This window comes from Neocloeon triangulifer, unplaced genomic scaffold (assembly GCF_031216515.1).
Source record: "Neocloeon triangulifer isolate White Clay Creek 2 clone unplaced genomic scaffold, ASM3121651v1 ptg000022l, whole genome shotgun sequence".
In the NCBI taxonomy this organism is placed as follows: Eukaryota; Metazoa; Arthropoda; class Insecta; order Ephemeroptera; family Baetidae; genus Neocloeon; species Neocloeon triangulifer.
In genome coordinates, this window is record NW_026775562.1 from 6,268,019 (window position 1) to 6,292,422 (window position 24,404).

Genomic DNA, 24,404 nt, shown 5'->3' on the forward strand with positions numbered 1-24,404 from the left:
TCTAATTATTTCTCAGGACATCACCTTCGGTCCGCGGAAAATCGCTCAATTTATTATAGTTGATTTGTTCACTCAAAAATTTTGAATGAAAGCGAAACAATTTCAATGCTCAAAATTTTATTTATCATGTTATTTTCTACATACAAAATTTTTTCAAACAATACACACATCTGCGAAATCTTTTTTTCTCTTACTGTCAAAACATTTTACTGTTCTTTCGAACCTAAATCAGAATAGTCAATTGCAATAAAAAGTTGTGTCATCCAAACGAAATAAAATTATTTCGAATCAAGCAGTGAAATTCGCCTTCAGAGCCGAAATGAGAGGGAATTTTCCTCCGCCACAAAAGTTGCGAAAATCTTCATAATCAATAGCCCAGACCATGACTCCGCCGAGACCGTTGTCCTTTGCGTATTTGCCCTTTTTCCATGAAATTAATTTTAAAATATCAAGTAAATATTCAATTTTGCACCTTCACTTCGACCGATTGTTTATTCTCGTAGCCAACCCAAAGGGTGCTTCTGTACGCGTAGGGCACTTGTTGGGCGGCGTTCCACTGGACGGTCCATCCGGTTTGGTTTTTCTGGTACATGCAGATCTGTCCAACAGGAAGTTGCAAAATGTTAACTGCGCGTTTTATTTTTTAATGTGAACCTCAGAGAACATTAAAAGGCCCGCTTCCTGCGACCAAGGTCCTAACGCGCCAGCACCGACAGTCACGGCTCCCAAACCGTTCGAGGTCGCGCTTTTCAGAGTAAACGATCGGCCGTAAAGGGGCACTCCGAGCACGATTTTCATCTTGTCCACGCCCTGCTTTATCCAGTACTGGACCGTAGCGTCCTGGAAAATTAAATTCAAACTCAAATTATACTTTTCATTAATAAATATTGCAAATAATTATTATTTATACTAGTATATTCCTGAATTTAAAAAAAAATGAAACATCACAATTTATGTCCTCTTAAAGCTTATTGCAGTAGTTTTTTTTTTATCATGATTCCAATGGTGGCGTATTCCTCATCTCTCAAATTTTAAAGAATTTATTTTAGGTAATTTTTCCTTGAATAAAGTTTATTTTCATTCGATTTTTAATGTTCAATTTTTTTTCAATAAGATCCCTTTAAAATTGTTAATACAATAATTTAAGTCACTAATTTAAAAAATATTCAAGGGAATTACGGAACTGAATTATTATAAATATTGGATGATCTATAAATGGAATTAATTTTCATAACACACTCACTTCATGCAAAATTTAGTTTTTTTTATGAAACTAATATATTTATGATAATATTTAAATTCTAGGAATTATAAAATTTTAAGTCTTTGGTGCACCATGTCAGTTTTTAAAAATTGTTTCTGAACTTACTGAATTCATAGTCTTGTCAGTATCAATTGAAGCGGCGTACAGAGGCGAATTCTCTCCGCTCTTTCCATCCCCATAGGAGTGAAAGTCGTACGTCATCAAATTTATGAAATCCAGATTTCTAAATTAAAAAAATATTAATATAAATAGTTGAATTCAAAAAATTTAAAGTCGTAGCTAACGTTGCGAGGGTTGGCACATCATATGAAGTGCCGTAACTGTTGATGTCGGCCGAAAAAGCGGCGCTCAAAAGCAGATTGGCCGGCGTGAACTTCGCCCTCAGTTCTTTGATAAGAGACGCAAAATTTGCCTGATTGTTATTTCGATTATGCGTTTTTGTTTTAGATTTAATGGAAAATTTGTACTTTATCGGCGGCAATTCCACCTCTTTGCGCCGGATATTCCCAGTCGATATCAAGCCCGTTGAATCCCCATTTGACCAAAAAGTTGTACAAATTGGTCACGAAAGCTGTACGTAGGGCGACGTTATTGCAAATGGTCGAGTAAGTTGCAGACCCTTCGCTCCACCCTCCGAGCGCAACCATGGTCTTCAAATTTGCATTTTTCAATCGCAAATTGTTGAAATCCTTAAATCCGTCTGAAATTTGAAATCAAACTTCAAAATTTGCTGTCCATGAGATTGTTTTGTATTTTATTCTATCATTGTTACTTTTTAATTTTATTTTGAAAATATCTAAATTGATACTGATTTAAAATTATGTAACCCTATATTTGAAATTAAAGAAAAATTGTAAGCAGTTTGATTGTAAATTTAAACTTGCTTAGTGAGACATCGTTCCATGAATCGAGAATCTTCACAGTGCCATTAGTATTGGCGCCGATAAAAGCGTAGATGACGTGCGTGCACAAAAAAGGGTCAATGTTGGTGACATTGAACTGGGCAACGCCCGTTCGGTAATTAGCCCAGCTTCCGTAGTAGCAAACCACTTTCTCTTTAAGATTTATCAAATTTCATTCAAAATTAATATTTAAGTAAAAAAACAAAACAGAGACTTACTCTGGGCCGAGGCCAGCGAAGAAAAAGCCAGCAAAAGTGCTAAAGTCACGTAGGTGCTTCGTGGCATTTTTGTACAGAAACAGACCAACAGTCTGCTTTTATACGCTTGAGCGTTTCCTGTTTTACCCAAGTGGCACGTAAAAACCTGACAATGATTGACGTGAAAGTTGGAAAACGCGAAGCGTATTGTTCACAATTATTTATTGCCGGAGAGATGCGATATTATACTATAAAGTTTGAAATTTGAATGTTTCTATCTGACAATTCAAGGTTCAAAATTTTATTAACGTGATATTTCGCAACAAATATATTAGAGCAAATTTTTGTTCAAAATTATTTGGAATATCTTAATTGCAGAAAATATATTCTCTTTACTGATATAAATTGTAAATTATTCATTTGGAAAAATTCGCTTTTTTCATTAATTTGCGACAACCTTTTTGGGTTCAGTCGAGGGAACTGGACCAGGTGCTTAATTGCACAGCTGTGGGTGCCCTGTGACTTAAGCTTAGATTGTCGCTAAATAATACTATTAATGCTTGAAGAAGTTGACACTCGAGGAGATGATCATGGAAATGAAGTGATCGGGCTTTTCCTCGTTGCAGAAAAAGCCCGATCGCTCCATTTCCAGTATTAATGCTTCTCTTAATAAAATCAATGAGTTTGCACTTCTATAACTGATCTCAATTAACTGACCCTCTCACCCGTAATACCTTCAGCTCACCCTGAAGACCTCCTGTGCAAGGACACAGCCCGCCGGGAGTGCGGTGACCCCAAAGACTTATTTAATATCACTAATGCTAATATTCTAGGAATTAAAAAATAGTAACCAGACTTTATGCTTAGGAAGTCAAACACACACTGTTCTTCTTTTGTGCAGCACAGAATTGTAGCCTTCTCTAGTTTGAGGGGAAATACAGGAGGAGTGGGATAACATATTACATGCACACAGAATAATATTATTCATTAAATTACCGTTATAATAGAGTAATAATTGTTGCCAATAATTCAGGGGCTGGGAAGGGCAATAAATATTATTGCCCTTCCCAGCCTCTGATTTTTTTGACAACTATTATTATTGAGCTAATCTAATCTAACCGACACTAGCAGGTTCTGCTGGATCCCGGGGTCTCAATAACATGGATGCACCTCAGAACCAAACCGCCCGCCCTCGCCCCCCACCCACTGAAGCCTATCACACACGCAGGGAAGGTGGAAACCCTTTTTATTTTTATTTTTTTATTCTTCGATGGCATAAACTTGGTTTAGCGGCAACTCGATGATGCTGCAAAAGACAAACTGAAAAGAGACAGATTAGGAATTAGAAGTATGGGAAATTGGATCTGGTTAAGATTTATTGATTTTGATTAGGTGGGGATTTCTGCTGCAAGTAATGAGTTAAATAAGTAATGAGTTAAATATTCATCCAAGTGCTGCCTGAACTAAACGTGGCTTGATTAACAAGAATCGGTGTTTCCAACGTAACATGGCCTATTTTAATCTACTCTTATTATTCCGTGTATATATTCCTCGCAACAATTATCAATTTTTTTAAATCTTTGATTTATATTTTGTAAATGTCTTTTTTATAAAATTTCAAGAAATAACATAATAGTATCTTCTCAATCTGATATAAGTTTGTCATAATAATTAATTATATTATTTTTTTTTCTTTCATATACATACTCTAAATAATGATGTGCATAATTAAATAATATTCTGTTTTTATTGTCAAATTTTCTTATTCCATTACATGATACTCAATAAAATTAAACAAGAATAGCCAATTCATCAATTGCAATAATAAATCAAATCATCCCAATGAAATAAAATAGTCTCAAATCAAGCAATGAAATTTGCCTTAAGAGCCGAGATGAGCGGGAATTTTCCTCCGCCACATAAGTTGCGAAAATCTTCATAGTCCATAGCCCAGACCATGACTCCGCCCAGACCGTTGTCCTTTGCGTATTTGCCCTTTTTTCAAGAAGATAACTTTTAAAATATCAAAATTTTTAAAGTTTTCTGATTTTCCACCTTCACCATGACCGACTGTTTGTTCTCGTAGCCGACCCAAAGGGTACTTCTGAACGCGTAGGGTACTTGTTGGGCTACGTTCCACTGGACGGTCCATCCGGTTAAGCTCATCTGATAGTAGCAGATCTGTCCAAAAGGAATTTTTGAAATGATTGTGCTTTGTTTATACTTCTTGCATTCCGAACCTCCCAATACATTAAAAGTCCCGCTTCTTTCGACCAGCCTCCTGCAACGCCAGCACCGACAGTCGCGGCGCCCAAACCGTTCGAGGTCGCGCTTTTCAGGGTGAACGATCGGCCGTAAAGGGGCACTCCGAGCACGATTTTCATCTTATCCACGCCCTGTCTAATCCAGTATTGGACCGTAGCGTCCTGGAAATTTCAATTTCAACACGCATTTGATACATTTTATTAAAATATCCATTGGAAATTATATAATTCTATATAATAATAAATAATATTCATTTTAAAAACTGTAAATAAAATTGTGAATTATAATTTTTATCTTTTTAAAAGATAAATTAAAATTATCAAATCAATTAGGCTTAATCTAAATTAGGGTAACTATAATTCTTCTAAAATGGGGCTCTATTTTCTTTGTTTAAATATTAGAAATGTCTCTTTGAAATCTGATATAAAAATTAGTCTGTCTTACCGAATTCATAGTTTTGTCAGTATCGATTGAAGCGGCGTACAGAGGCGAATTCTCTCCAGTTTTTCCTTCTGCAGAGGAGTGGAAATCGTACGTCATCAAATTGATGAAATCCAGATTTCTGTATAAATATAAATCTTTTTTGAATTAAGAATTTTAAAAAAGATCATAACTAACGCGGCGAGAGATGGCAAATCATATGTAGTGCTGTAACTGTTGATGCCTGCAGAAACGGCAGCGCTCAAAAGCAGTTTGGCCGGCGAGAACTTAGCCCTGAGCTCTCTGACCAAGGATGCAAAATTTGCCTGTTTTAAATTTTATTTCAGATGTTTTTAAATTTCAAGGAAAATTTCAACTTTATCGGCGGCGATTCCACCTCTCTGCGCCGGATATTCCCAGTCGATATCAAGCCCGTTGAATCCCCACTTGACAACAAAGTTGTACAAATTGGTCACGAATGCTGTACGCAGGGCGACGTTATTGCAAATGTTTGAGTAGGTTGCAGATCCTGCGTTCCACCCTCCCAGCGCAACAAGCGTCTTTAAATTCGCGTTTTTTGATCGCAAATTGTTGAAATCTTTGTATCCGTCTGGAATTTGCAATCAAAATCAAATATCATGAATCTATCAATCTATTTGCATGAGATAGCTTTGAGAATTTTTTGCTATTAAATAACAACAATTTGGTTAATTAAGCAAAATTAATAATAAGTTTTGCAATTTTAAAGTTATCAAAATTGTCATTTTAAAAAATATGTAGTTCATGCAACATTTGAAATAAAATTTAATTTTAAAGCCAAATATTTAAATAAATTTAAACTTGCTTAGTGTGACATCGTTCCAAGAATCGAGAATCTTTACAGTGCCGTCCGTATTGGCGCCAATGAAAGCGTAGATGAGGTGCGTGCACAGAAAAGGGTCAATGTTGGTGGCGTTGAACTGACCATTGCCTGTTCGGTAATTGGCCCAGCTACTGTAGTAGCAAACGACTTTCTCTTCAAGATTTATAAAATTTCAGTTTATCTTGAAGAAAAGAAAGCGGAAAAGAGACTCACTCTGGGCTGAAGCCAACGAAGAAATGGCTAGCAAAATTGCCAAAGTTACGTAGGCGCGTCGGAGCATCTTGTACAGAAAGAGACCAGCAGTCCGCTTATATATGCTCGAGTTTCCTGTTTTTCCGAGTGATTGAGGTGAAAGTTGGAAAACGCAAAGTAATAATTATTGCAAGGTTAAACTAAAAGATTGTGCGATAGTAATTTCTAAATTGCAAAACCTTGCAATGAATGACCAGCGCAGCGGCGCAATAAATCATTTTAAAAATTACTTGTGGGCTTCGTTCCACTGCATGGTCCATCCGGTTCGGCCCTTCTCATATGTTCAGTCCAACAGGGAGTTTCGAAATTATTGCGATTTTGTTCCAAACCCCAGACTAGATTTACGAGTGGCACATAAATATTTGACAATGATGGAGGTGAAAATTTATAAACTCAAAGTAATGATTTATTGCCGGACAGTTGCTAGGCTGAAACTAAAAGGTTTTGCAATAATATTTTCTAATACCTGAACGGGTTTACAACGGCGGCCGAGTTTCTTTGGGTATTCGGGCGTTTTAGAAGACATCTGCTAGTTGCAAACCCTTTCTTCTCTATTCAAATTTTACATCTTTGTATGGATTGAGAGGAATAAATAATAATATAATTAATAGTTTCCACTATTTTATGGAAGGGAAACTATCTTTTGCACGAAATTAATTTTTTAAACGTCTATTAGTTTTTTTCCATATTTTATAAAATGATTTCTGAATATCTTAATTGAAAAGAATTCATTTGGAAATTTAATTAAATCGCCTATGAGTTTGCGTATTATTTATGGCTTTTTCTACAGTTACAAGTAAATCTTTGCTCCAATTAATTAATGTAACAAGTACACAAATCCTTAACTCAACCTACAAGTTTCACTCAAGGAATGAAATTAAATAAATTAACAGAATTTTCCCAGTTTATTTCTTTAAAGCCAAGAAAATTTGACACTTGAGGAGATGACAATTCAAGCCAAGGATACTTTTTTTGAAGATATAAAACTTTCTTTTTTGCAAAAATGTAATTGTAGAACTACTTTTTAATATATACCACTTGCTCAAAGGTAATAACTAGTTAGATGATTTTAGCAAAGACTAATTATAATTTTTTAATCCATGACACCTACAGATGTAAAAAAGAAATCTCAATTCTAAATAAAAAGTTTGTTACCGGAATTTTCAGTGACGCTAACTCTGTGCATGTAGCGCCCTGTTATTTGCAAGTGGTCTCTCTTGGCATCGTCACGTCGAGGTGCTCTTTTGAAATAATAATTGTCGCAATTAAGAGCAGTTCGAGCTAAGTGCTCGACAAACATGGCGCGGAAATCGATATCGGAGAGGACGACATTGGCGATTGCAGTAAAGCCAAGGACGTGAACGCGGCCATGCGAAAATTGCATTATTTGATCCCTTTGTAATTGGACTGGTCAAAATACACTCCACACTTGTGGAAACTTAATTTGCTCCAAAAGTAGTGTAATTAGAGAAAGTAGACGTTTATGCTTACAACACACACAATTCGCTCATAGAGACGTGCTGCCCCGGTATTTCACTGTTATATGAACAGCGTATCAATTTGAAAAGAGATTTTCTTACGTTTGATGCATTAATGAGTGGGGAAGATTTTATTTTGAGCCATGAAAAATTCCTAAAGCCTGGGCAAAAAATTTTACAAGGAAATGTAAAGTAAAAATAAGAACAGTTTGCCAGTGGTAACTCAATTGCGAATTCGACGTTCCTTCAATGAGGCAAATTATAGTTAGGAGATTGGTCTCTGATTTAGGATTAAATGTGAAATCATAAAAATGGTCTGATAAATGAACACTCTTATAATTCGAAATTAGCTTCAAATTTAACAAGTGGTTATTTAATAATAATAAAACTAGTCAGCCTAGACACTGCATCTCCTAACAATAATTTGCCTCATTGAAGGAGCATAGAATTCGCAATTGAGTTACCACTAGCAAATTGACCATATTTTTACAACCTTTTTACATTTGCTTGAAAAATTTTTTGCCCAGGTACTAGGAATTTATCATGGTTCGAAATAAAATCTTCCCAACTCATTAATGCTTTAAACGTAAGAAAATCTCTTATCAAATTGATAGGCTGTTCATAACAGTGAAATACCAGGGCTGCACGTCTACGAGTAAATTGTGTGTGTTGCAAGCATAAACGTCTACTTGAGGTTTCTAGAGCTTGATTTGAAAGGAGGTCTGAAATATGGGTCTTAAGGAGCCAGGACAATTTTTCAAAATCATCGACTGTTGTCTATATAAGGATAAATAAAGCACAGGGTTTTCTAGAGCTTGATTTGAAAGGTGGTCTGAAATATGGGTCTTAAGGAGCCAGGACAATTTTTCAAAATCATCGACTGTTGTCTATATAAAGATAAATAAAGCACAGGGGTTTCTATAGCTTGATTTGAAAGGTGGTCTGAAATATGGGTCTTAAGGAGCCAGGACAATTTTTCAAAATCATCAACTGTTGTCTATATAAGGATAAATAAAGCACAGGGTTTTCTAGAGCTTGATTTGAAAGGTGGTCTGAAATATGGGTCTTAAGGAGCCACGACAATTTTTCAAAATCATCGACTGTTGTCTATATAAGGATAAATAAAGCACAGGGGTTTCTAGAGCTTGATTTGAAAGGAGGACTGAAATATGGGTCTTAAGGAGCCAGGACAATTTTTCAAAATCATCGACTGTTGTCTATATAAGGATAAATAAAGCACAGGGGTTTCTAGAGCTTGATTTGAAAGGAGGTCTGAAATATGGGTCTTAAGGAGCCAGGACAATTTTTTAAAATCATCGACTGTTGTCCATATAAGGATAAATAAAGCACAGGGGTTTCTAGAGCTTGATTTGAAAGGAGGACTGAAATATGGGTCTTAAGGAGCCAGGACAATTTTTCAAAATCATCGACTGTTGTCTATATAAGGATAAATAAAGCACAGGGGTTTCTAGAGCTTGATTTGAAAGGAGGTCTGAAATATGGGTCTTAAGGAGCCAGGACAATTTTTCAAAATCATCGACTGTTGTCTATATAAGGATAAATAAAGCGCAGGGGTTTCTAGAGCATGCTTTGAAAGGAGGTCTAAAATATGGGTCTTAAGGAGCCAGGACAATTTTTCAAAATCATCGACTGTTGTCTATATAAGGATGACTAAAGCTGGGGGTTTCTAGAGCTTGATTTGAAAGGTGGTCTGAAATATGGGTCTTAAGGAGCCAGGTCAATTTTTCAAAATCATCGACTGTTGTCTATATAAGGATAAATAAAGCACAGGGTTTTCTAGAGCTTGATTTGAAAGGAGGTCTGAAATATGGGTCTTAAGGTGCTAGGACAATATTTTAAAATCATCGACTGTTGTCTATATAAGGATGACTAAAGCTCGGGGTTTCTAGAGCTTGATTTGAAAGGTGGTCTGAAATTTGGGTCTTAAGGAGCCAGGACAATTTTTCAAAATCATCGACTGTTGTCTATATAAGGATAAATAAAGCACAGGGGTTTCTAGAGCTTGATTTGAAAGGTGGTCTGAAATATGGGTCTTAAGGAGCCAGGACAATTTTTCAAAATCATCGACTGTTGTCTATATAAGGATAAATAAAGCACAGGGTTTTCTAGAGCTTGATTTGAAAGGAGGTCTGAAATATGGGTCTTAAGGTGCCAGGACAATTTTTCAAAATCATCGACTGTTGTCTATATAAGGATAAATAAAGCACAAGGGTTTCTAGAGCTTGATTTGAAAGGTGGTCTGAAAAATGGGTCTTAAGGAGCCAGGACAATTTTTCAAAATCATCGACTGTTGTCTATATAAGGATAAATAAAACACAGGGGTTTCTATAGCTTGATTTGAAAGGTGATCTGAAATATGGGTCTTAAGGTGCTAGGACAATTTATTAAAATCATCGTCTGTTGTCTATATAAGGATAAATGAAGCACAGGGGTTTCTAGAGCATGCTTTGAAAGGAGGTCTGAAATATGGGTCTTAAGGAGCCAGGACAATTTTTCAAAATCATCGACTGTTGTCTATATAAGGTTAAATAAAGCACAGGGGTTTCTAGAGCATGCTTTGAAAGGTGGTCTGAAATATGGGTCTTTAGGAGCCAGGACAATTTTTCAAAATCATCGACTGTTGTCTATATAAGGATGACTAAAGCACAGGGGTTTCTAGAGCTTGATTTGAAAGGAGGTCTAAAATATGGGTCTTAATGTGCTAGGACAATTTTTTTAAATCATCGACTGTTGTCCATATATGGATGACTAAAGCTCGGGGTTTCTAGAGCTTGATTTGAAAGGTGGTCTGAAATATGGGTCTTAAGGAGCCAGGACAATTTTTCAAAATCATCGACTGTTGTCTATATAAGGATAAATAAAGCACAGGGTTTTCTAGAGCTTGATTTGAAAGGAGGTCTGAAATATGGGTCTTAAGGTGCTAGAACAATATTTTAAAATCATCGACTGTTGTCTATATAAGGATGACTAAAGCACAGGGTTTTCTAGAGCTTGATTTGAAAGGAGGTCTGAAATATGGGTCTTAAGGAGCCGGGACAATTTTTCAAAATCATCGACTGTTGTCTATATAAGGATGACTAAAGCACAGGGGTTTCTAGAGCTTGAATTGAAAGGTGGTCTGAAATATGGGTCTTAAGGAGCCAGGACAATTTTTTCAAAATCATCGACTGTTGTCTATATAAGGTTAAATAAAGCACAGGGGTTTCTAGAGCTTGATTTGAAAGGTGGTCTGAAATATGGGTCTTTAGGAGCCAGGACAATTTTTCAAAATCATCGACTGTTGTCTATATAAGGATGACTAAAGCACAGGGGTTTCTAGAGCATGCTTTGAAAGGAGGTCTGAAATGTGGGTCTTAAGGAGTCAGGACAATTTTTCAAAATCATCGACTGTTGTCAATATAAGGATAAATAAAGCACAGGGGTTTCTAGAGCTTGTTTTGAAAGGAGGTCTGAAATATGGGTCTTAAGGAGCCAGGACAATTTTTCAAAATCATCGACTGTTGTCTATATAAGGATAACTAAAGCACAGGGGTTTTTAGAGCTTGATTTGAAAGGTGGTCTGAAATATGGGTCTTAAGGAGCCAGGACAATTTTTCAAAATCATCGACTGTTGTCTATATAAGGAAAACTAAAGCACAAGGGTTTCTAGAGCATGCTTTGAAAGGAGGTCTGAAATATGGGTCTTAAGGAGCTTGGACAAATTTTCAAAATCATCGACTGTTGTCTATATAAGGTTAAATAAAGCACAGGGGTTTCTAGAGCTTGATTTGAAAGGTGGTCTGAAATATGGGTCTTTAGGAGCCAGGACAATTTTTCAAAATCATCGACTGTTGTCTATATAAGGATGACTAAAGCACAGGGGTTTCTAGAGCATGCTTTGAAAGGAGGTCTGAAATATGGGTCTTAAGGAGTCAGGACAATTTTTCAAAATCATCGACTGTTGTCTATATAAGGTTAAATAAAGCACAGGGGTTTCTAGAGCTTGATTTGAAAGGTGGTCTGAAATATGGGTCTTAAGGAGCCAGGACAATTTTTCAAAATCATCGACTGTTGTCTATATAAGGATAACTAAAGCACAGGGGTTTTTAGAGCTTGATTTGAAAGGTGGTCTGAAATATGGGTCTTAAGGAGCCACGACAATTTTTCAAAATCATCGACTGTTGTCTATATAAGGAAAACTAAAGCACAGGGGTTTCTAGAGCATGCTTTGAAAGGAGGTCAGAAATATGGGTCTTAAGGAGCTTGGACAATTTTTCAAAATCATCGACTGTTGTCTATATAAGGTTAAATAAAGCACAGGGGTTTCTAGAGCTTGATTTGAAAGGTGGTCTGAAATATGGGTCTTAAGGAGCCAGGACAATTTTTCAAATTCATCAACTGTTGTCTATATAAGGATAAATAAAGCACAGGGTTTTCTAGAGCTTGATTTGAAAGGTGGTCTGAAATATGGGTCTTAAGGAGCCACGACAATTTTTCAAAATCATCGACTGTTGTCTATATAAGGATAAATAAAGCACAGGGGTTTCTAGAGCTTGATTTGAAAGGAGGACTGAAATATGGGTCTTAAGAACCCAGGACAATTTTTCAAAATCATCGACTGTTGTCTATATAAGGATAAATAAAGCACAGGGGTTTCTAGAGCTTGATTTGAAAGGAGGTCTGAAATATGGGTCTTAAGGAGCCAGGACAATTTTTTAAAATCATCGACTGTTGTCCATATAAGGATAAATAAAGCACAGGGGTTTCTAGAGCTTGATTTGAAAGGAGGACTGAAATATGGGTCTTAAGGAGCCAGGACAATTTTTCAAAATCATCGACTGTTGTCTATATAAGGATAAATAAAGCACAGGGGTTTCTAGAGCATGCTTTGAAAGGAGGTCTAAAATATGGGTCTTAAGGAGCCAGGACAATTTTTCAAAATCATCGACTGTTGTCTATATAAGGATAAATAAAGCACAGGGTTTTCTAGAGCTTGATTTAAAAGGAGGTCTGAAATATGGGTCTTAAGGTGCTAGGACAAGTTTTTTAAATCATCGACTGTTGTCTATATAAGGATAAATAAAGCACAGGGGTTTCTAGAGCTTGATTTGAAAGGTGGTCTGAAAAATGGGTCTTAAGGAGCCAGGACAATTTTTCAAAATTATCGACTGTTGTCTATATAAGGATGACTAAAGCACAGGGGTTTCTAGAGCTTGATTTGAAAGGTGGTCTGAAATATGGGTCTTAAGGTGCTAGGACAATTTTTTAAAATCATCGACTGTTGTCTATATAAGGATAAATAGAGCACAGGGGTTTCTAGAGCTTGATTTGAAAGGTGGTCTGAAATATGGGTCTTAAGGAGCCAGGACAATTTTTCAAAATCATCGACTGTTGTCTATATAAGGATAAATAAAACACAGGGGTTTCTAAAGCTTGATTTGAAAGGTGATCTGAAATATGGGTCTGAAGGTGCTAGGACAATTTTTTAAAATCATCGTCTGTTGTCTATATAAGGATAAATAAAGCACAGGGGTTTCTAGAGCTTGATTTGAAAGGTGGTCTGAAATATGGGTCTTTAGGAGCCAGGACAATTTTTCAAAATCATCGACTGTTGTCTATATAAGGATGACTAAAGCACAGGGGTTTCTAGAGCATGCTTTGAAAGGAGGTCTGAAATATGGGTCTTAAGGAGTCAGGACAATTTTTCAAAATCATCGACTGTTGTCAATATAAGGATAAATAAAGCACAGGGGTTTCTAGAGCTTGTTTTGAAAGGAGGTCTGAAATATGGGTCTTAAGGAGCCAGGACAAATTTTCAAAATCATCGACTGTTGTCTATATAAGGAAAATTAAAGCACAGGGGTTTCTAGAGCTTGATTTGAAAGGTGGTCTGAAATATGGGTCTTAAGGAGCCAGGACAATTTTTCAAAATCATCGACTGTTGTCAATATAAGGATAAATAAAGCACAGGGGTTTCTAGAGCTTGTTTTGAAAGGAGGTCTGAAATATGGGTCTTAAGGAGCCAGGACAAATTTTCAAAATCATCGACTGTTGTCTATATAAGGAAAATTAAAGCACAGGGGTTTCTAGAGCTTGATTTGAAAGGTGGTCTGAAATATGGGTCTTAAGGAGCCAGAACAATTTTTCAAAATCATCGACTGTTGTCTATATAAGGATAACTAAAGCACAGGGGTTTTTAGAGCTTGATTTGAAAGGTGGTCTGAAATATGGGTCTTAAGGAGCAAGGACAATTTTTCAAAATCATCGACTGTTGTCTATATAAGGAAAACTAAAGCACAGGGGTTTCTAGAGCTTGATTTGAAAGGTGGTCAGAAATATGGGTCTTAAGGAGCCAGGACAATTTTTCAAAATCATCGACTGTTGTCTATATAAGGATAAATAAAGCACAGGGTTTTCTAGAGCTTGATTTGAAAGGAGGTCTGAAATATGGGTCTTAAGGTGCTAGGACAATTTTTTAAAATCATCGACTGTTGTCCATATATGGATGACAAAAGCTCGGGGTTTCTAGAGCTTGATTTGAAAGGTGGTCTGAAATATGGGTCTTAAGGAGCCAGGACAATTTTTCAAAATCATCGACTGTTGTCTATATAAGGATAAATAAAGCACAGAGGTTTCTAGAGCTTGATTTGAAAGGTGGTCTGAAATATGGGTCTTAAGGAGCCAGGAATATTTTTCAAAATCATCGACTGTTGTCTATATAAGGATAAATAAAGCACAGGGTTTTCTAGAGCTTGATTTGAAAGGTGGTCTGAAATATGGGTCTTAAGGAGCCAGGACAATTTTTCAAAATCATCGATTCTTGTCTATATAAGGAAAATTAAAGCACAGGGGTTTCTAGAGCTTGATTTGAAAGGAGGTCTGAAATATGGGTCTTAAGGAGCCAGGACAATTTTTCAAAATCATCGACTGTTGTCTATATAAGGATAACTAAAGCACAGGGGTTTTTAGAGCTTGATTTGTGTTGTGATGTTGGTAACTTCATACATACATATGTAAATATTGTACGGTTGGTACAACTGCAAACCAAATAAAATTAGAACTTTTCTACCCTTTGAACTGAACGCACGTCTCTCTCTCGTTCTCCCTTCCGGAGAGCGGCCGCTGGCCGCCCTCGAACATTTGAGGCCTTTTACAAAGGCCGTACGAGCTACAGCAAATTGGCGACGAGGCGAACTTAGCGGCGGAAGGAGGAGAGGACGACGAAGAGGAACCGTCGGAAGCGAGAAGACGGCGTGGACAGTCATCCGCGTGAAGGCCACGTGTTGCGGCAACCGGAAGTTGGCTTGGTAGGTGTCCGGAGGCGGACCAGTCCGGCACCACTGATACCAAGGCCGTCCCAGCGCAAAAGGCAAGTGGTTAAAAGGGAAAAGAAGAAGTCTCCGCGTCTGATTGCGAAAAATCAGCACTGCACGTGGTGAGCAAGTCGAGCCGAAAACGTGGTGAGAAAAAAAGAGGGTGCAAAGCATTGACAAGTGAAACACTAGCCGCAGAATATTATTTCCACCATCAGTGTCTTCGAGACTGGAAATAATCTAGTGAAGTTTAAGGTGAGAATTGAAGGGCCAGAAGGAAGGAATTTCAGGCCAAAAAGGAGTCTTCGAGACTTTTGCCTTAAAAAAAAAGAGGGTTTTTTCTCAAAGGTTTTGAAAAAAAAAAATGGTAGTAAGTTGTTGTAATTAAATGACTAGATTTGCAGCACACCATTCCTGAGAAAATCTATAACCTGATTGCTTGTACGTAGCCACCAAGAAAACACACGGCAGTGAAGAAGGAGGGCCTCTCAAGAAAGAAAAAGAGGTTCCGTAAAAAGAAGAAAGAAAAGAAAGAGGAAGGAAGGAGAAGAGTCTGGAGCGGAACTTGTGGAGCGACAAGGTGGTCCAAGGAGAAGACGAGACCACAGTCAGCTGCAAGGAAGCCCCGCCTCGAAAAGGACTTCAACCAGAGTGGGACTCAAGAAAGCAGTCAAGAGCAGCAGGACAAGTAGCTGCCAAGAGAAAGGGGTGTGCACCAGCACCAACGGCCGAGACATCGGAGGCCGTCGGACAGAAGGCGTGTGGCGCCCTGTCCACCTGAGACGCCGGGAGGAGGCAGCCGCCTTCTCTGGCCATCATGTGAGGGACCCGAAGGGTGCAACCGCATCCTTGGGCCGTCGACCTGAGTGGAGGGGATCTCCTCAGGGGTCGCTTAGAAGTACCGGACTACAAAGAGTCCGAGGTGTAAAACGAGGAGCCGAGTGTCCAGCATGGAGAAGATGAGAACAGCAACTGGCAGTTCAGACCGTGCCAAGTGTGCTGGAACATTTTCGGTTTTCATTTGAAAATTTAGTGATTGAGCGAAATTCAAGTAAATTAGTAATGCAGAAATACAGTTTTAAACAACCAAATTTCAGTTAAAAATTCAGGAAAGTAAAATGAATTAAAGTTTCAAATTAAATTTCCTAATCTGAGAATAAGTTTCAGAGTTTAATCAAGGAACTCAATTTAGTAAACAAATTTTCAAAGGTTTTTGAGTAAGAGTAATTCTTGTGAATGGATGTAAATGTGATTTTGTAACAATGTTTCCAAATTAATCAATTTCTTGCTCCAACGCCAAATGCAACAGTTCTCCTTAAAGTGCGTAAATTAAAACTTGTTTTTATCTTAGGCGGGAGGTGTTGTGATGTTGGTAACTTCATACATACATATGTAAATATTGTACGGTTGGTACAACTGCAAACCAAATAAAATTAGAACTTTTCTACCCTTTGAACTGAACGCACGTCTCTCTCTCGTTCTCCCTTCCGGAGAGCGGCCGCTGGCCGCCCTCGAACATTTGAGGCCTTTTACAAAGGCCGTACGAGCTACAGCAATTTGAAAGGTGGTCTGAAATATGGGTCTTAAGGAGCCAGGACAATTTTTCAAAATCATCGACTGTTTTCTATATATGGATGACTAAAGCTCGGGGTTTCTAGAGCATGATTTGAAAGGTGGTCTGTAATATGGGTCTTAAGGAGCCAGGACAATTTTTCAAAATCATCGACTGTTGTCTATATAAGGATGACTAAAGCTCGGGGTTTCTAGAGCATGATTTGAAAGGTGGTCTGTAATATGGGTCTTAAGGAGCCAGGACAATTTTTCAAAATCATCGACTGTTGTCTATATAAGGATGACTAAAGCACAGGGGTTTCTAGAGCTTGATTTGAAAGGAGGTCTGAAATATGGGTCTTAAGGAGCCAGGACAATTTTTCAAAATCATCGACTGTTTTCTATATATGGATGACTAAAGCTCGGGGTTTCTAGAGCATGATTTGAAAGGTGGTCTGTAATATGGGTCTTAAGGAGCCAGGACAATTTTTCAAAATCATCGACTGTTGTCTATATAAGGATAAATAGAGCACAGGGGTTTCTAGAGCTTGATTTGAAAGGTGGTCTGAAATATGGGTCTTAAGGAGCCAGGACAATTTTTCAAAATCATCGACTGTTGTCTATATAAGGATAAATAAAACACAGGGGTTTCTATAGCTTGATTTGAAAGGTGATCTGAAATATGGGTCTGAAGGTGCTAGGACAATTTTTTAAAATCATCGTCTGTTGTCTATATAAGGATAAATAAAGCACAGGGGTTTCTAGAGCATGCTTTGAAAGGAGGTCTGAAATATGGGTCTTAAGGAGCCAGGACAATTTTTCAAAATCATCGACTGTTGTCTATATAAGGTTAAATAAAGCACAGGGGATTCTAGAGCTTGATTTGAAAGGTGGTCTGAAATATGGTTCTTTAGGAGCCAGGACAATTTTTCAAAATCATCGACTGTTGTCTATATAAGGATGACTAAAGCACAGGGGTTTCTAGAGCTTGATTTGAAAGGAGGTCTGAAATATGGGTCTTAAGGAGTCAGGACAATTTTTCAAAATCATCGACTGTTTTCTATATATGGATGACTAAAGCTCGGGGTTTCTAGAGCATGATTTGAAAGGTGGTCTGTAATATGGGTCTTAAGGAGCCAGGACAATTTTTCAAAATCATCGACTGTTGTCTTTATAAGGATGACTAAAGCACAGGGGTTTCTAGAGCTTGATTTGAAAGGTGGTCTGAAATATGGGTCTTAAGGTGCTAGGACAATTTTTTTAAATCATCGACTGTTGTCTATATAAGGATAAATAGAGCACAGGGGTTTCTAGAGCTTGATTTGAAAGGTGGTCTGAAATATGGGTCTTAAGGAGCCAGGACAATTTTTCAAAATCATCGACTGTTGTCCATATAAGGTTAAATAAAGCACAGGGGTTTCTAGAGCTTGATTTGAAAGGTGGTCTGAAATATGGGTCTTTAGGAGCCAGGACAATTTTTCAAAATCATCGACTGTTGTCTATATAAGGATGACTAAAGCACAGGGGTTTCTAGAGCACGCTTTGAAAGGAGGTCTGAAATATGGGTCTTAAGGAGTCAGGACAATTTTTCAAAATCATCGACTGTTGTCAATATAAGGATAAATAAAGCACAGGGGTTTCTAGAGCTTGTTTTGCAAGGAGGTCTGAAATATGGGTCTTAAGGAGCCAGGTCAATTTTTCAAAATCATCGACTGTTGTCTATATAAGGAAAATTAAAGCACAGGGGTTTCTAGAGCTTGATTTGAAAGGTGGTCTGAAATATGGGTCTTAAGGAGCCAGGACAATTTTTCAAAATCATCGACTGTTGTCTATATAAGGATAACTAAAGCACAGGGGTTTTTAGAGCTTGATTTGAAAGGTGGTCTGAAATATGGGTCTTAAGGAGCCAGGACAATTTTTCAAAATCATCGACTGTTGTCTATATAAGGAAAACTAAAGCACAGGGGTTTCTAGAGCTTGATTTGAAAGGTGGTCAGAAATATGGGTCTTAAGGAGCCAGGACAATTTTTCAAAATCATCGACTGTTGTCTATATAAGGATAAATAAAGCACAGGGTTTTCTAGAGCTTGATTTGAAAGGTGGTCTGTAATATGGGTCTTAAGGAGCCAGGACAATTTTTCAAAATCATCGACTGTTGTCTATATAAGGATGACTAAAGCTCGGGGTTTCTAGAGCATGATTTGAAAGGTGGTCTGTAATATGGGTCTTAAGGAGCCAGGACAATTTTTCAAAATCATCGACTGTTGTCTATATAAGGATGACTAAAGCACAGGGGTTTCTAGAGCTTGATTTGAAAGGAGGTCTGAAATATGGGTCTTAAGGAGCCAGGACAATTTTTCAAAATCATCGACTGTTTTCTATATATGGATGACTAAAGCTCGGGGTTTCTAGAGCATGATTTGAAAGGTGGTCTGTAATATGGGTCTTAAGGAGCCAGGACAATTTTTCAAAATCATCGACTGTTGTCTATATAAGGATAAATAGAGCACAGGGGTTTCTAGAGCTTGATTTGAAAGGTGGTCTGAAATATGGGTCTTAAGGAGCCAGGACAATTTTTCAAAATCATCGACTGTTGTCTATATAAGGATAAATAAAACACAGGGGTTTCTATAGCTTGATTTGAAAGGTGATCTGAAATATGGGTCTGAAGGTGCTAGGACAATTTTTTAAAATCATCGTCTGTTGTCTATATAAGGATAAATAAAGCACAGGGGTTTCTAGAGCATGCTTTGAAAGGAGGTCTGAAATATGGGTCTTAAGGAGCCAGGACAATTTTTCAAAATCATCGACTGTTGTCTATATAAGGTTAAATAAAGCACAGGGGATTCTAGAGCTTGATTTGAAAGGTGGTCTGAAATATGGTTCTTTAGGAGCCAGGACAATTTTTCAAAATCATCGACTGTTGTCTATATAAGGATGACTAAAGCACAGGGGTTTCTAGAGCTTGATTTGAAAGGAGGTCTGAAATATGGGTCTTAAGGAGTCAGGACAATTTTTCAAAATCATCGACTGTTTTCTATATATGGATGACTAAAGCTCGGGGTTTCTAGAGCATGATTTGAAAGGTGGTCTGTAATATGGGTCTTAAGGAGCCAGGACAATTTTTCAAAATCATCGACTGTTGTCTTTATAAGGATGACTAAAGCACAGGGGTTTCTAGAGCTTGATTTGAAAGGTGGTCTGAAATATGGGTCTTAAGGTGCTAGGACAATTTTTTTAAATCATCGACTGTTGTCTATATAAGGATAAATAGAGCACAGGGGTTTCTAGAGCTTGATTTGAAAGGTGGTCTGAAATATGGGTCTTAAGGAGCCAGGACAATTTTTCAAAATCATCGACTGTTGTCCATATAAGGTTAAATAAAGCACAGGGGTTTCTAGAGCTTGATTTGAAAGGTGGTCTGAAATATGGGTCTTTAGGAGCCAGGACAATTTTTCAAAATCATCGACTGTTGTCTATATAAGGATGACTAAAGCACAGGGGTTTCTAGAGCACGCTTTGAAAGGAGGTCTGAAATATGGGTCTTAAGGAGTCAGGACAATTTTTCAAAATCATCGACTGTTGTCAATATAAGGATAAATAGAGCACAGGGGTTTCTAGAGCTTGTTTTGCAAGGAGGTCTGAAATATGGGTCTTAAGGAGCCAGGTCAATTTTTCAAAATCATCGACTGTTGTCTATATAAGGAAAATTAAAGCACAGGGGTTTCTAGAGCTTGATTTGAAAGGTGGTCTGAAATATGGGTCTTAAGGAGCCAGGACAATTTTTCAAAATCATCGACTGTTGTCTATATAAGGATAAATAAAGCACAGGGTTTTCTAGAGCTTGATTTGAAAGGAGGTCTGAAATATGGGTCTTAAGGTGCTAGGACAATTTTTTTAAATCATCGACTGTTGTCTATATAAGGATAAATAAAGCACAGGGGTTTCTAGATCTTGATTTGAAAGGTGGTCTGAAAAATGGGTCTTAAGGAGCCAGGACAATTTTTCAAAATCATCGACTGTTTTCTATATTTGGATGACTAAAGCTCGGGGTTTCTAGAGCATGATTTGAAAGGTGGTCTGTAATATGGGTCTTAAGGAGCCAGGACAATTTTTCAAAATCATCGACTGTTGTCTTTATAAGGATGACTAAAGCACAGGGGTTTCTAGAGCTTGATTTGAAAGGTGGTCTGAAATATGGGTCTTAAGGTGCTAGGACAATTTTTTTAAATCATCGACTGTTGTCTATATAAGGATAAATAGAGCACAGGGGTTTCTAGAGCTTGATTTGAAAGGTGGTCTGAAATATGGGACTTAAGGAGCCAGGACAATTTTTCAAAATCATCGACTGTTGTCCATATAAGGTTAAATAAAGCACAGGGGTTTCTAGAGCTTGATTTGAAAGGTGGTCTGAAATATGGGTCTTTAGGAGCCAGGACAATTTTTCAAAATCATCGACTGTTGTCTATATAAGGATGACTAAAGCACAGGGGTTTCTAGAGCACGCTTTGAAAGGAGGTCTGAAATATGGGTCTTAAGGAGTCAGGACAATTTTTCAAAATCATCGACTGTTGTCAATATAAGGATAAATAAAGCACAGGGGTTTCTAGAGCTTGTTTTGCAAGGAGGTCTGAAATATGGGTCTTAAGGAGCCAGGTCAATTTTTCAAAATCATCGACTGTTGTCTATAAAAGGAAAATTAAAGCACAGGGGTTTCTAGAGCTTGATTTGAAAGGAGGTCAGAAATATGGGTCTTAAGGTGCTAGGACAATTTTTTTAAATCATCGACTGTTGTCTATATAAGGATAAATAAAGCACAGGGGTTTCTAGATCTTGATTTGAAAGGTGGTCTGAAAAATGGGTCTTAAGGAGCCAGGACAATTTTTCAAAATCATCGACTGTTGTCTATATAAGGATGACTAAAGCACAGGGGTTTCTAGAGCTTGATTTGAATGGAGGTCTGAAATATGGGTCTTAAGGAGCCAGGACAATTTTTCAAAATCATCGACTGTTTTCTATATATGGATGACTAAAGCTCGGGGTTTCTAGAGCATGATTTGAAAGGTGGTCTGTAATATGGGTCTTAAGGAGCCAGGACAATTTTTCAAAATCATCGACTGTTGTCTATATAAGGATAAATAGAGCACAGGGGTTTCTAGAGCTTGATTTGAAAGGAGGTCTGAAATATGGGTCTTAAGGAGCCAGGACAATTTTTCAAAATCATCGACTGTTGTCTATATAAGGATAAATAAAGCACAGGGTTTTCTAGAGCTTGATTTGAAAGGAGGTCAGAAATATGGGTCTTAAGGTGCTAGGACAATTTTTTTAAATCATCGACTGTTGTCTATATAAGGATAAATAAAGCACAGGGGTTTCTAGATCTTGATTTGAAAGGTGGTCTGAAAAATGGGTCTTAAGGAGCCAGGACAATTTTTCAAAATCATCGACTGTTGTCTATATAAGGATGACTAAAGCACAGGGGTTTCTAGAGCTTGATTTGAATGGAGGTCTGAAATATGGGTCTTAAGGAGCCAGGACAATTTTTCAAAATCATCGACTGTTTTCTATATATGGATGACTAAAGCTCGGGGTTTCTAGAGCATGATTTGAAAGGTGGTCTGTAATATGGGTCTTAAAGAGCCAGGACAATTTTTCAAAATCATCGACTGTTGTCTATATAAGGATAAATAGAGCACAGGGGTTTCTAGAGCTTGATTTGAAAGGTGGTCTGAAATATGGGTCTTAAGGAGCCAGGACAATTTTTCAAAATCATCGACTGTTGTCTATATAAGGATAAATAAAACACAGGGGTTTCTATAGCTTGATTTGAAAGGTGATCTGAAATATGGGTCTGAAGGTGCTAGGACAATTTTTTAAAATCATCGTCTGTTGTCTATATAAGGATAAATAAAGCACAGGGGTTTCTAGAGCATGCTTTGAAAGGAGGTCTGAAATATGGGTCTTAAGGAGCCAGGACAATTTTTCAAAATCATCGACTGTTGTCTATATAAGGTTAAATAAAGCACAGGGGATTCTAGAGCTTGATTTGAAAGGTGGTCTGAAATATGGTTCTTTAGGAGCCAGGACAATTTTTCAAAATCATCGACTGTTGTCTATATAAGGATGACTAAAGCACAGGGGTTTCTAGAGCTTGATTTGAAAGGAGGTCTGAAATATGGGTCTTAAGGAGTCAGGACAATTTTTCAAAATCATCGACTGTTTTCTATATATGGATGACTAAAGCTCGGGGTTTCTAGAGCATGATTTGAAAGGTGGTCTGTAATATGGGTCTTAAGGAGCCAGGACAATTTTTCAAAATCATCGACTGTTGTCTTTATAAGGATGACTAAAGCACAGGGGTTTCTAGAGCTTGATTTGAAAGGTGGTCTGAAATATGGGTCTTAAGGTGCTAGGACAATTTTTTTAAATCATCGACTGTTGTCTATATAAGGATAAATAGAGCACAGGGGTTTCTAGAGCTTGATTTGAAAGGTGGTCTGAAATATGGGTCTTAAGGAGCCAGGACAATTTTTCAAAATCATCGACTGTTGTCCATATAAGGTTAAATAAAGCACAGGGGTTTCTAGAGCTTGATTTGAAAGGTGGTCTGAAATATGGGTCTTTAGGAGCCAGGACAATTTTTCAAAATCATCGACTGTTGTCTATATAAGGATGACTAAAGCACAGGGGTTTCTAGAGCACGCTTTGAAAGGAGGTCTGAAATATGGGTCTTAAGGAGTCAGGACAATTTTTCAAAATCATCGACTGTTGTCAATATAAGGATAAATAAAGCACAGGGGTTTCTAGAGCTTGTTTTGCAAGGAGGTCTGAAATATGGGTCTTAAGGAGCCAGGTCAATTTTTCAAAATCATCGACTGTTGTCTATATAAGGAAAATTAAAGCACAGGGGTTTCTAGAGCTTGATTTGAAAGGTGGTCTGAAATATGGGTCTTAAGGAGCCAGGACAATTTTTCAAAATCATCGACTGTTGTCTATATAAGGAAAACTAAAGCACAGGGGTTTCTAGAGCTTGATTTGAAAGGTGGTCAGAAATATGGGTCTTAAGGAGCCAGGACAATTTTTCAAAATCATCGACTGTTGTCTATATAAGGATAAATAAAGCACAGGGTTTTCTAGAGCTTGATTTGAAAGGAGGTCTGAAATATGGGTCTTAAGGTGCTAGGACAATTTTTTTAAATCATCGACTGTTGTCTATATAAGGATAAATAAAGCACAGGGGTTTCTAGATCTTGATTTGAAAGGTGGTCTGAAAAATGGGTCTTAAGGAGCCAGGACAATTTTTCAAAATCATCGACTGTTTTCTATATTTGGATGACTAAAGCTCGGGGTTACTAGAGCATGATTTGAAAGGTGGTCTGTAATATGGGTCTTAAGGAGCCAGGACAATTTTTCAAAATCATCGACTGTTGTCTATTTAAGGATATAAAGCACAGGGTTTTCTAGAGCTTGATTTGAAAGGAGGTCTGAAATATGGGTCTTAAGGTGCTAGGACAATTTTTTTAAATCATCGACTGTTGTCTATATAAGGATAAATAAAGCACAGGGGTTTCTAGAGCTTGATTTGAAAGGTGGTCTGAAAAATGGGTCTTAAGGAGCCAGGACAATTTTTCAAAATCATCGACTGTTGTCTATATAAGGATGACTAAAGCACAGGGTTTTCTAGAGCTTGATTTGAAAGGAGGTCTTAAATATGGGTCTTAAGGTGCTAGGACAATTTTTTTAAATCATCGACTGTTGTCCATATAAGGATAAATAAAGCACAGGGGTTTCTAGTTCTAGAGCTTGATTTGAAAGGTGGTCTGAAAGATGGGTCTTAAGGAGCCAGGACAATTTTTCAAAATCATCGACTGTTGTCTATATAAGGATAACTAAAGCACAG

General features: G+C 37.4%; 3 protein-coding genes across 4 annotated transcripts in view; 1 reads left to right on the plus strand and 2 right to left on the minus strand.

Moving 5' to 3' along the window:
* Positions 1–24,404, plus strand: part of LOC132204559 (cyclic nucleotide-gated cation channel subunit A) — a 75,056-nt gene that overhangs the window by 22,259 nt on the left and 28,393 nt on the right. The window lies entirely within an intron of this gene.
* LOC132204344 (acidic mammalian chitinase-like) lies at positions 101–3,238 on the minus strand. 2 transcript variants are annotated; one of them, XM_059632809.1, is made up of 9 exons: positions 3,098–3,238; positions 2,385–2,529; positions 2,149–2,319; positions 1,732–1,964; positions 1,549–1,676; positions 1,370–1,487; positions 655–840; positions 473–598; positions 101–420 (listed from the first exon to the last, which is right to left on the minus strand). In XM_059632809.1, the coding sequence occupies exons 2-9, from the start codon at positions 2,449–2,451 to the stop codon at positions 289–291; spliced, it is 1,161 nt and encodes a 386-aa protein (XP_059488792.1). In that variant the 5' UTR covers positions 2,452–2,529; positions 3,098–3,238; the 3' UTR covers positions 101–288. The 2 variants fall into 2 exon arrangements, with proteins under 2 accessions (XP_059488792.1, XP_059488791.1); XM_059632808.1 differs by having other exon boundaries at positions 3,089–3,222.
* On the minus strand, positions 4,103–7,342 carry LOC132204482 (acidic mammalian chitinase-like). The gene is made up of 9 exons (XM_059633005.1): positions 7,318–7,342; positions 6,124–6,237; positions 5,893–6,063; positions 5,426–5,658; positions 5,247–5,374; positions 5,073–5,190; positions 4,604–4,789; positions 4,419–4,544; positions 4,103–4,358 (listed from the first exon to the last, which is right to left on the minus strand). The coding sequence occupies exons 2-9, from the start codon at positions 6,188–6,190 to the stop codon at positions 4,227–4,229; spliced, it is 1,161 nt and encodes a 386-aa protein (XP_059488988.1). The 5' UTR covers positions 6,191–6,237; positions 7,318–7,342; the 3' UTR covers positions 4,103–4,226.